Here is a 12,635-nt window from a genome sequence, read left to right on the forward strand (position 1 = left end):
GGATAACGTTAGGGTGAAACTCTCTTTCTTACCTGGTTCTGAGTTATGAAACCTGATTCTGGATAACGTTAGGGTGAAACTCTCTTTCTTACCTGGTTCTGAGTTATGAAAACCTGATTCTGGATAACGTTAGGGTGAAACTCTCTTTCTTACCCGCTTCTGAGTTATGAAAACCTGATTCTGGATAACACTAGGGTGAAACTCTCTTTCTTACCTGGTTCTGAGTTATGAAACCTGATTCTGGATAACATTAGGGTGAAACTCTCTTTCTTACCTGCTTCTGAGTTATGAAAACCTGATTCTGGATAACATTAGGGTAAAACTCTCTTTCTTACCTGCTTCTGAGTTATGAAAACCTGATTCTGGATAATGTTAGGGTCTAATGCACTTACTGGTCTATCTTCCTCTAGCAGCCTTTCTCCACAGATACTGTAGGAAAAGAAGTTATTTCACATTACTGGCTTTATACCTAGCCCTAGGAATATTTTCTGTTTCATCCACAAGACAGCCTATAGCATCCTTCATCAATATATTAATATGCTTAAAGCAGCATTAGCTTTCTTTCGCAATATTTCTTTCACAGGTAATTGATGTGTTCTATGGTTTTATTTTTAATATGTTCCATGCACCCTGATATTCATCACCCTTGCCCACTGGGCCCAGCTATATTACCTGAATGTAACTCACCTGGAGCTACTACTGAAAAAGGTGTGAGCAAATCCAAATAAATATGCCTTAATTTGATTTTCCTGGTAAGCAAATTTAAAACAAAATAAGAGGAAATGGGTAATCATCCCCAACAGGCATGGGGTGCTTTGAATCTATTCCTTATACAAATTTAAAGGGGACTGAGAAAGACACCTAGATCACACAACATTAAAAAAAAATGTTATTTGAGATCATGCTAAAAAAAAAAAAACAGACAAGAGAAAAAAAGGCAGAGGATGTTACCGGTGTTGAACTCTCACCTGAAAAGATCCAGTTCTTGAACACTGGGCAGAACAAATGGTGCCGGCAACAGATTCTGAGAGAGAGAGAAATGCACAGAAGAGGGATAGAAAGAGAAAGGCAAATGTGACAAAGGGTAAGAGACAGAAAGAGTATACAATAAAAGCAAAAAGTGTGTGAGGGAGAAAAAAAGAAAGGTAAAGTATGAAAGAGAGGGAGAGAGTAAGAAAGGATAAAATGATAGAGAGTGAAAGAAGGGTAAGAGACAGAAAGAGTATACAAGAAAAGCAAAAAGTGTGTGAGGGAGAAAAAAAGAAAGGTAAAGTATGAAAGAGAGGGAGAGAGTAAGAAAGGATAAAATGATAGAGAGTGAAAGAAGGGTAAGAGACAGAAAGAGTATACAAGAAAAGCAAAAAGTGTGTGAGGGAGAAAAAAGAAAGGTAAAGTATGAAAGAGGGAGAGGGTAAGAAAGGATAAAATGATAGAGAGTGAAAGAAGGGTAAGAGACAGAAAGAGTATACAAGAAAAGCAAAAAGTGTGTGAGGGAGAAAAAAGAAAGGTAAAGTATGAAAGAGGGAGAGGGTAAGAAAGGATAAAATGATAGAGAGTGAAAGAAGGGTAAGAGACAGAAAGAGTATACAAGAAAAGCAAAAAGTGTGTGAGGGAGAAAAAAAGAAAGGTAAAGTATGAAAGAGAGGGAGAGAGTAAGAAAGGATAAAATGATAGAGAGTGAAAGAAGGGTAAGAGACAGAAAGAGTATACAAGAAAAGCAAAAAGTGTGTGAGGGAGAAAAAAGAAAGGTAAAGTATGAAAGAGGGAGAGGGTAAGAAAGGATAAAATGATAGAGAGTGAAAGAAGGGTAAGAGACAGAAAGAGTATACAAGAAAAGCAAAAAGTGTGTGAGGGAGAAAAAAGAAAGGTAAAGTATGAAAGAGGGAGAGGGTAAGAAAGGATAAAATGATAGAGAGTGAAAGAAGGGTAAGAGACAGAAAGAGTATACAAGAAAAGCAAAAAGTGTGTGAGGGAGAAAAAAAGAAAGGTAAAGTATGAAAGAGAGGGAGAGAGTAAGAAAGGATAAAATGATAGAGAGTGAAAGAAGGGTAAGAGACAGAAAGAGTATACAAGAAAAGCAAAAAGTGTGTGAGGGAGAAAAAAAGAAAGGTAAAGTATGAAAGAGAGGGAGAGAGTAAGAAAGGATAAAATGATAGAGAGTGAAAGAAGGGTAAGAGACAGAAAGAGTATACAAGAAAAGCAAAAAGTGTGTGAGGGAGAAAAAAGAAAGGTAAAGTATGAAAGAGGGAGAGGGTAAGAAAGGATAAAATGATAGAGAGTGAAAGACAGCAACAAAGAAAGAAAATAAAGAGGAAACAGTTTCACAGAGAAATCAAGAAATGACTATCATTAAACAGACAGAACCTCTCTCTCAAATTCACACATACAATTTAGTTTGGCTCCAGTGGCGTACCAAGGGGGGGGCGGTCCTCCCCGGGTGCACGCCGCTGGGGGGTGCCGTGGCGCGCGCCTGTCAGCTGAGTTCACTAACTTCGCTGCAGCTCCCTCTGCCCCGGAACAGGTTACTTCCTGTTCCGGCTGGGGCAGAGGGAGCTGCAGCGAAGTTAGCAAAGTCAGCGAACTCAGCTGACAGGCGCGCGCCGCGGCACCCCCCCCCCCCAGTGGCATGCACCCGGGGGGGGGTGTCATTTCGCCGGGGGGGGGGGGGGGCGCATCGGCAATCCGCCCCGGGTGTCATGCAGGCTAGGATCGCCACTGTTTGGCTCCTAAGTCCAGTACCTGGTTAATGATTCAAGTTAGACCAGGTGCTATGAATATATTTCAGCAAATTTTGAAACAAGGATTGGAAAACACTGCAGCAATTCTGTGGCATAGTTCTATAAGTTTATACATATTTCATATTTTTACATATTACCATTACTAGACCCATGTATAAAATACACATTCCCTGAATCTGTACACAAATTTAATGCTAGATTTTCTAAAATGCAAGTACCATGTTTTAGTAACTAGGTCCCACTGCATAAAATTGGCCCTGCATGTTATCGTGTGCTGGCAGGCACTTACTCGATAGCACACTTTAGTAAACCTAGTCCTTAGTTTGAAAAAAAACAACAAAAAACAAATCACTAAGGTGCTATGGTCCAGCCCCCCAGCTCAGTGGCAGTGCCTTGCCATGCTGAAGGTCCCCAATTCAGTCCCGAGTCATTTTTCTGCTCCCCAAGATGACAGGGGCTGGGGACACTGCACCTGCTGCATTCAGAGCCCCTTGGGAGGGAGAAAGGGAGTCATGTATTCTGGCCCCAAGCTCACAGGATGAAGGTGAAAGGGAACAGACTCGGGAGAAACCTACAGAAATACTTCTTCATGGAAAGGGTGGTAAATGCATGGAAAGGTTTCCCAATGGAGGTGGTAGAGACAAAATCTATATGTGAATTCAAGAAAGCTTGGGACAAGTACTAAGGGAGATGAAAGAATAGTAGATGGCCTAGATGGGCAGACTGGATAGGCTGTATGGTCTTTATTTTTCTATGTTTACCTAAAGTTAAGATTCAGAAATTCAGCCAGGGGGAAAGGAACATCTTTTAGGTTAGAGACACTAAACCAATATCCATCCAGCATCACCCCTAAAGTTCTCTAATTGTTGATGCCATGTTGGATAAACTATTGGTTAGGCCATGGCTTCAGTGACCTGGCCAATTCTACTGCCTATGAGTTTGGTTGAAACTCTTCCTAAGTTCTGGGCTAAATTTCGATACTGCTAAAACTGAGTTCCTACTTTTAGGCCTGCTATTTAGTTACCTGACCTGGAAATCAACTCTTAAGTGATTAATTCACCCCTGCCTATTTTTAGGTGCCTGACTTTAGATTCACAGTGAAAATATACTCTTAAACTGGAACTGAGAAGAATGAAATTTGCATTCAGGATGATCAGCCTCCAAAGCAATATCAAATATTGGGGTGTACATCCTCAGTACCTCTCCACTCTCATCTCTCCCTACATTCCTCCCCGGGAACTCCGTTCACTGGGTAAATCTCTCTTATCTGCACCCTTCTTCTCCACCGCTAACTCCAGACTCCGTTCCTTTTATCTTGCAGCACCATATGCCTGGAATAGACTTCCTGAGCCGGTACATCAAGCTCCATCTCTGGCCGTCTTCAAATCTAAGCTAAAAGCCCACCTTTTTGATGCTGCTTTTAACTCCTAACCCTTATTCACTTGTTCAGAACCCTTATTTTATCATCCTCACTTTAATATTCCCTTACCTCTTGTTTGTCCTGTTTGTCTGTCCTAATTAGATTGTAAGCTCTGTCGAGCAGGGACTGTCTCTTCATGTTCTTCAAGTGTACAGCGCTGCGTACGTCTAGTAGCACTTTAGAAATTATAAGTAGTAGTAGTAGTACACTCCATACCAGCTTCTGCCTCCATGCTGTTCGTTATTTGTAAAGTGCAGAATACTAATACTCATCGTCCGTCAGTATTCCTGCCAACATTTTTGCTCTGTGGGTGTGTGGGACATTTCGGGGTTCTTTTACTAAGGTGTGCTGAAAAATGGTGTTTTCGGCGCGCGCAGAATTATTTTTTAGCACACCTACAAAATATGCCTTTTTTCTTTTTGCCAAAATGGACGTGAGGCAAAATGAAAATTGCCGCATGTCCATTTTGGGTCTGAGACCTTACCGCAAGCCACTGACCTAGCGGTAAGGTTTCACGTGGTAACCGGGCAGTAACGGTCTACGCGCATCAAAATTCCACTTGACGCATGTAGCTGCCGCGCATCAGAAAATAAAAAATATTTATCGGACGCGCACCAAAATTGAAATTACTGCAAGAGCCACGCAGTAACCGGGTGGTAGCTCCAATTTGGCGCGCATAGGCACCTACGCAGCTTAGTAAAAGGGCCCCTTTATGAGGTGCTCACTGCCCAGCTCTTGAGCCCACGGGGAAAAAGAGGAGTGGATTCAGCTGTGCTGTATCTCACAACAGGATCAGAATGATTCATGCATCATCACATGCCGTTGGTGACTGATCATCTGGACCAACCAAAATCTATTCTGCACTCTATATTTACCAATGTTTGCTCTCACCTCCTGGTTTAGTTGCCTCTGAGGACTGGATCCTGGTGTATCTGATTTGCATGGAATCCTCACCTGGGTGGAGAATACAGAGAGAGATGTTTACACCAGGGATCCCGCTAAGCAGCTTTGAGATGTGCAAGAGTCCTCCGCTAACGTTACAGCTTTCAGTCACAAAGCATCTGCCTATCATTTACGATTATAAATGTGATATCACCACACCTCCCCCTTCCACTGACAGAACGCTGCTGAAGGACTCCCATGCAGCTGAGAGGTGCTTAGTGGAAATATTGATTTACACACACTCACGAGGTTATTCCAAGAGGAAGAAGCACAGTCCACTGGGGCACAGAAGAGCATTTTTTTAAAAGAGCTATTTACACCGATTGATTATCCTTGGTCCCCCTCAGAGTGGCTAGAAGTATGGGTAAGGTAAGCTTTCACAATCTGTGCACTTTTGGCTGCATTTAAAAGAAGCATTCCTGGGGTTGTGTAAGTTGTAGCAGCAAAATGGCCCCCCTACACTTGCATTTTCTGCTCAACCACCCACATATGTTCAGGGCCACTTTGTATGCGTTAACGTTATGCGCAGTTTTTAAAGGGAATCTACTGATCTCCAATATCAGGCTGCTTTGTTTCCTACCTGTATGACAACTCCCATGACTGGAAGGTTCAGGGTTTGTCCCGGCACAGGAGCAGGCCACTGATCAATCTCATTGCACACTGCAAACGTGTTAAAGGAAAGGGGTTACAAATATTTGTATTGCAAAAGCCTTCCCTCAGGGAGCAGGCCTGGTGCCACCCTGTTCACTTTCTCACATTAGGGTCCCAATCTTGTCATTTTCTTCTCCTCTCTCTGCTTTCCTTACCTGAAACACACTTATTTTCTGCTTTTCCTCATCCCTCCTCCTCACCTGTCCCTTCCCCCAATCTCTGGACTCTTGCTCTCTCCCTCACCTTTATCCTTTTCCATCTCTGCATGGGCGTAGACTGGGGGGGGGGGGGGGCAATGCCCCCCCAAACGACGACGACGTGACGACTGGCGCTATTAGTAAAAAAAAAACAAAAAAAAAATAAGCAGGCACGCGCTCGTCTCCGTCCGCTTCGCTTCCCTGCCCTCTCTGTCTGTGTCCCGCCCGAAAGGAAATGACATCAGAGGAAGGCGGGACGCAGACAGAGAGGGCAGGGAAGCGAAGCGGACGGAGACGAGCGTGTCTGTCTACCCTCTCTCTTCCTCCCTCCCTCCGGCGCAGGCAGCAGTCTTCTTCAGCTTTTCTGTGTTCCTGGCAGCGGTAGCGACATACACGCTGCCTTCGGCTCTGCCCCGAAGCCTTCTCTTCAAGTTCCTGTTCCCACGGGAACAGGAACTTGAAGAGAAGGCTTCCGGGGCAGACCGAAGGCAGCGTATATAAGTCGCTACCACTGCCAGGAGCAACGAAAAGCTGAAGAAGACTGCTGCCTGCGCCGGAGGGAGGGAGGAAGGAAGGAAGGAAGAGAGGGGGTAAACCGAGTCACGATCCTGGACCTAGCGGGGGGGGGGGGCAGCAGAGGGAAGATGGATGGAACTGGGAGGGGTGGGGAGCAGAGGGAAGGAGCAAGAGATGGATGGGACTGGGAGGATTGGGGAGCAGAGGGAAGGACCAGGAGATGGATTGGACTGGGAGAGGAGGTGAGCAGAGGGAAGGAGCAGGAGATGGATGGGACTGGGAGAGGAAGGGAGCAGAGGGAAGGAGCAGCAGATGGATGGGACTGAGAGGGGTGGGGAGCAGAGGGAAGGAGCAGGAGATGGATGGGACTGGGAGGGGTGGGGAGCAGAGGGAAGGAGCAGGAAATGGATGGGACTGGGAGGGGTGGGGAGCAGAGGGAAGCCTACTGGAAAGAAGACACTGCATAAAACAGAAGACACTGGGACCAAAGCGAATAGAAAAACTAAATGATCAGACAACAAAGGTAGAAAAAAGTATTTTATTCAGAATTTATTAATTGAAATATGCCAGCTTTTTGAAATGTGCATCTGTGATATTTTGCCTGTAAATTTCAATTCCTTCCTCCATATTAGCATATTCATTTGCATATGTATATTTGCAAATGAATATGGTAATATGCTCTGCCCCATCCTTTGCCCCCCCCCCCCCCCCCCAAATGAAACAGTCAAACTACACCTATGCATCTCTGGTTCCTTGACGTACTCACCTGCCTCCAAGCATGGCTCCAGCTTGTCAAAATACTCGGGAGCTATAAGCTGCAGCAACGAGTGGAAAAGTTTCACAAAGGGAAAGCGAGACACCAGGACAAGAGACTGAAAAAGAAGCACGTTATAACGTCACTTGCTGTAAACCACACACACAGTGTCACCGCCAGAACTTTAAATCACAAGCACACTGAACAATCACAGCTATAAACACACCTGATCAATAAATAGGGAAAATTTACAACAGATTGCCTGGGTTGAAAGGGCAAAGTGGACACTTATTTTTGGCCTATTTCATAAAAACACCTGAACTAAAGCAGCTGAAATCATGGCTGAAATGCTCCTGTGTGTACTTAATCTTATAACCTCTCCATGTCCTTTGCTACTCTGTTCATGCTCTTCCCCATCTTCCCCTGAACGCAAGTAAATCGCTTTGATTGTACCACAGACAGGCAGTATATCCAGAATCTCAAATATAAACGTGTATGAACCTACCAGCCACAGCATATACTTGTACATGTAGGGGATTTGTGTGTGTGTGGGGGGGGGGGGGGGGGTGAAAGATGGACATGAAAGAGAGAAACTGGATTTGTTGTGAGAGGGGATTGAAAGAGGATAAAAAGGAAAAGGAATGGAGAAAAAGTGAGCAAGCAGGAAGAGAAAGAATAAAGATGAAAAGCAGGAAAAGAGACAACAGAGGAGGAAAGAAAAGAAAGCACCAAGTATGCACTCTAAAGGAAGAAAGGACTAAAGCAGACAGAACAGAAAAAAAAAAAGACTCGAGGATGAAAAACAAGACATAGTAATTCAGTATAAATACTGTGAGATCCAGTTCAGAGTCTACAATCTGGACACGTCTTCCACATAAACCTTACATGCTGGGATTTTGTGGGCCAATTTGAATTATTCTGGTGCATAATTAATTCTCTTTTGTGCAGGATATACCTGCCAACACACACGCTTTTGTGTTGGGCTTGAAATATTTTGTGCTAACAAAATGTAAAAGAATGCTCTTTTAGGTATAAATTACTATAACTTTCCACGGGGACAGTCCATTGGACTATATGTTTGCCTCTGAAATGAAGATTGCTTACTACTGGCATTATGAGGAGCAAGAGTCTCCATTTCAGCCACAAGAAATCTGACAGCCTTACTCTAACCCAGTAGTTCCCAAACCTGGTCCTGGAGGCACCCCAACCAGTCAGGTTTTCAGGATGTCCACAATGAATATTCATGAGCGAGATTTGCATGTATTGCCTCCACTGTATACAAATACCTCTTGTAAATATTCATTGTGGATATCCTGAAAACCTGACTGGGGCTGAGGTGCCTCCAGGACCAGGTTTGGGAACCACTGCTCTAACCCTAGTGCACCTGTGAATGGCATTAGACATCATGCAATTACCACCTGGACAAAAGAGGGACTCCACCAGAACCCACAGGGAGGGGAATAAGGGCAGTAATAATTTTTTGCACAGAGAAACTTCAGGATACAGCAAAGAGTAGGACACAAGGATCTCTATACTGACAGCAATGTTGTTATTATACATTACCATGAGGGATGGAACAGAGAGCAATAGAAATACTGCTAACACTTGCCTTTTGGAAGTATCCTCTCTTCACCGAGCTGTCTTTGACTTGCCGGAAGTACACATACCCAAAGTAATGAGCTGTCTCCTTCTGCAGAAAGAAGAGGCCAAGATCACTGTTACGCCACTACTGAAGGGAATGAAAAAAAAAAAACTCTGAAAGCAGCCTCAGGAAAATAAAATAACTTTGTAGAAAGCATCCTTAGCAATCTACAAGTGCAAATACACTCGGGGCACAACGATATGCAAAATCCACACAGCACGAGTGAGTGCCTTCTGTTTCACCACAGGCAAAGGCTTGAAAAGCTAGGAATGTGCATTCTAAGCCAAGCAGGACCTACTAATGTTGGGCACTGAACAAGGAATGCAAACAAGGGACAATACATTATCAGATGGTTCAAGAGTCTTGACAGGCCACACCTGAAGTATGAAATACAGTTCTTGACACCACAGTTTGGGAAATGAATCCGGGAGCTACACAAGGTATAAAGGACAACTCAATTCAAAAGGACGGAGGGCTTGCCCATGAGGAAAGATTTTTCAAAACCAGGCCTCTAGTCTTATAAGCAGCAACCACGCACATTAAAATGGACAACCTTCAAAGGGGCCCCTTTTACAAAGCTGCATTAGGCACCGTGTGCCTAACACAGTTTAAAATGGTGTACCACGGGATGTGCTCAAGCATTCTGCGGTAACTGCACACAAAGTATTTTAAACACTTTTTTCGAGGGGGCATGTCGGGGGGGGGGGGGGGGGGAGGGCGTTCCTGCATAGGAGCCAACTTTTCAAAATTATTGGGGGTGCTAAGCCCAATGGACATAACCCCTCCCTGGACACATACAAGGAATTTTCTTAATATCAGGGGTGCTCAAGCACCCACAGAGTCGGCTCCTATGCGTTCCTGTGCTAATCAGTTAGCACAACTACATTACCACACGCTAACTGGTTAGTGCAGGAATAACTTGTGAGCCTTCACTGCCTACAAAATGAGTTGCAATAAGTGCTCAAGTGGTAAACATTTTTAAATGGCTACAGTAAAAATGGCCTTAGCGTGCAGGAAAACCCCTTGGCAAGGGTGTGCTAAGGCCACTTTTTACCGCAGCTTAGTAAAAAGGACCCCAAAGTGATTTAGAAAAGGTACAAAATGCTTTTTTCTCCTTGCTAATAGGCTGTCTAAAAGTTGTTTTCTGCCGATGCAGCTAAAAGTACGTGTTTCGTTCTATGTGCTGACTTTCGGCTGTACTGAGAAGGGGCATTCCCAGGACTGTGTTTAAGCCAGGAGAGTTATATAACACAGAGACTGATGTCATAAGTACATAAGTAATGCCACACTGGGAAAAGACCAAGGGTCCATCGAGCCCAGCATCCTGTCCACGACAGAGGCCAATCCAGGCCAAGGGCACCTGGCAAGCTTCCCAACGTACAAACATTCTATACATGTTATTCCCGGAATTGTGGATTTTTCCCAAGTTCGTTTAGTAGCGGTTTATGGACTTGTCCTTTAGGAAACCGTCCAACCCCTTTTTAAACTCTGCTAAGCTAACCGCCTTCACCACTTTCTCCGGCAACGAATTCCAGAGTTTAATTATACGTTGGGTGAAGAAACTTCCCAACTCTATATGCATTATTTTCCCTGAAAAAAAGGTATTTTGCAGAAAAAAAATGCATGCAAAAATCCAAGGGAACGGTACAGTATGGGGGGGGGGGGGGGGGGAGTACTTCAGTGTACGAAGGAAGAGTGGGACTTGGGGGTGATTGTGTCTGATGACCTTAAAACTTCCAAACAGGTAGAAATAGCAACTGCCAAAGCCAGAAGGATGCTTGGAGGCATAAAGAGAGGCATGACCAGCAGGAAAAAGGAGGTGATAGTGCCGTTCTACAAGTCTCTGGTGAGGCCCCATTTGGAGTACTGCGTGCAGTTCTGGAGACCGCACCTACGGAAAGATATAAACAGGATGGAGTCGGTCCAGAGGGTGGCTACAAAATTAGTAAGCGGTCTTGAATGCAAAAATTATAGGGACAGGCTTATGAACCTCAACATGTATTCGCTGGAAGAGAGGAGGGAGAGAGGAGACATGATAAAAACGTTTAAATATCTCAAGGGCATTTATGTACAGGATCAGAGCCTTTTTCAAATGAAGGAGACCTCTGAAATGAGGGGGCATATGGCAAAGATAAGAGGAAATAGGCTTAGGAGTAACCTAAGGAAGTATTATTTCACAAAAAGTGTGGTGAAGGCGTGGAATGGCCTCCCAGTGGAGGTGGTGGAGTCGAGGACTGTTCCAGAATTTTAAAAGGCATGGGATAAGCATGTGGGATCACTTAGGAACAGGAAGAATTAGGGGTTACAGAGGATGGGCAGACTGGATGGGTCATATGGCCTTTATCTGCCGTCATGTTTCTATGTTTCTATCCCTAGGTACTTTGTACCTGCCTGAAGTGCCAAATCAAAAGTCTCTCCTGAGCTCTTCACTTTAACTGTCTTTTTTGGTGCTACCTGATCTAAGGCATCTGTTACCGATTTAGTCCAGTGATCAACCATATCATTTTGACTCTTGTCCATATCGACTGAGAATTTATCTGCTAGACAAGCTTTTACATCTGCCAGCTCAAATTTGGACCTTGAACATTTTGACTTCTGTCTTTTTTTACTCTCTAAATCTTTCCTTGAGAATTCGAACATTACTAAAGCATGATCTGACCATGGAATTTCTTGAACAACAGGGGATACGATCAGTGATTGAAATAGGTGATAAACATACTAGGTCTAAAGAAGTGACCTGCTGAGTGTGTAGAGTCTTTTACTATTTGTCTAAATTCCAATTGCTCTAGTATTATTTTCCATGATCTTTGTTGTGGCGATATCTCATCAACGGACAGTTTACCTGGTACATTAAAATCACCTAATATGCATACTTTCTGTACATCAATTGGTAAAGTCGATAAAAATTCTAAGAATGGTGAACAGTCAGCAGTTATTTTTCCTGGAGGACAACAGAATAAGCAAAAGGCTACAGATGTGCATTCTATAATTAGAAATTCTGCAAATTTGGATGATCCTGCACCAAGCAGTTTAAGTGACAGTGTTTTTTGAAAAATATTACCATTCCTCCTCCTGTTTTGTATGACCGGCATGACCATTTCCATTTATATTCTTTAGGGCAGCATTATCTAACCACTACTAAGTCTGATTTTAGAAGCCATGATTCTGTAACATGGAACACGTCGAAATTATGCTACACAATTAGGTCATGTGTCAGTAGCGTCTTCTTACGAACAGATCTGGCATTAAGTAGGCCTATTTTCAAGTCTGAAGTTCGTCTACGTGAATATTGACTTTTCTCAAAGCTTGCATGACACCGTATGGTTTTCTTCGATATTTACCTGGTAATGAAGAGACCCATAATGGCCTATGTTTTAGATGACCTCAATAGGTCTATAAAGACACATGTTGAATAGGCAAGGAAGAGTCAGGAAGTCAATGATTTTGCTTAGATTTTATGCTGATATTTTGTTATGACAAATGTAGGCCAAGTTGAACTGATCATGGGTTCAACAGGTTCTGCGTAGAGTCCAAAGTATTATTTCCATGTCCATCAGGAGGACTGAGATTTCTTCCTTTCGTTCCTCAGGTACTAACCTAATTTTGATAGTCATAGTGTAAATGCCTAATGGTAGTATAGATTATAGCTTGCACATAACCCGCTGGAAGATCAAAAGGTCTATGTTTCAGGAGTGCTCTTCTCCCACTTAACCCACGCACAGTAAGTTCTGAATGTTCTCGCGCAAACCAAATGCTACAAATATTTTTTTTTCTG

General features: G+C 43.6%; 1 protein-coding gene across 3 annotated transcripts in view; it reads right to left on the minus strand.

Moving 5' to 3' along the window:
* DENND6B (DENN domain containing 6B) overlaps positions 1–12,635 on the minus strand; it is a 68,271-nt gene that overhangs the window by 40,524 nt on the left and 15,112 nt on the right. For all 3 annotated transcript variants that reach the window (XM_030216532.1, XM_030216533.1, XM_030216534.1), the window contains exons 5-9: positions 8,828–8,908; positions 7,231–7,336; positions 5,681–5,760; positions 5,050–5,112; positions 969–1,024 (exon numbers count right to left, since the gene is read on the minus strand). In XM_030216532.1, the coding sequence (XP_030072392.1) occupies positions 969–1,024; positions 5,050–5,112; positions 5,681–5,760; positions 7,231–7,336; positions 8,828–8,908 (386 nt within the window). The remainder of the gene's footprint in view (positions 1–968; positions 1,025–5,049; positions 5,113–5,680; positions 5,761–7,230; positions 7,337–8,827; positions 8,909–12,635) is intronic.

Source organism: Microcaecilia unicolor, chromosome 10 (assembly GCF_901765095.1).
Source record: "Microcaecilia unicolor chromosome 10, aMicUni1.1, whole genome shotgun sequence".
Lineage (NCBI taxonomy): Eukaryota > Metazoa > Chordata > Amphibia > Gymnophiona > Siphonopidae > Microcaecilia > Microcaecilia unicolor.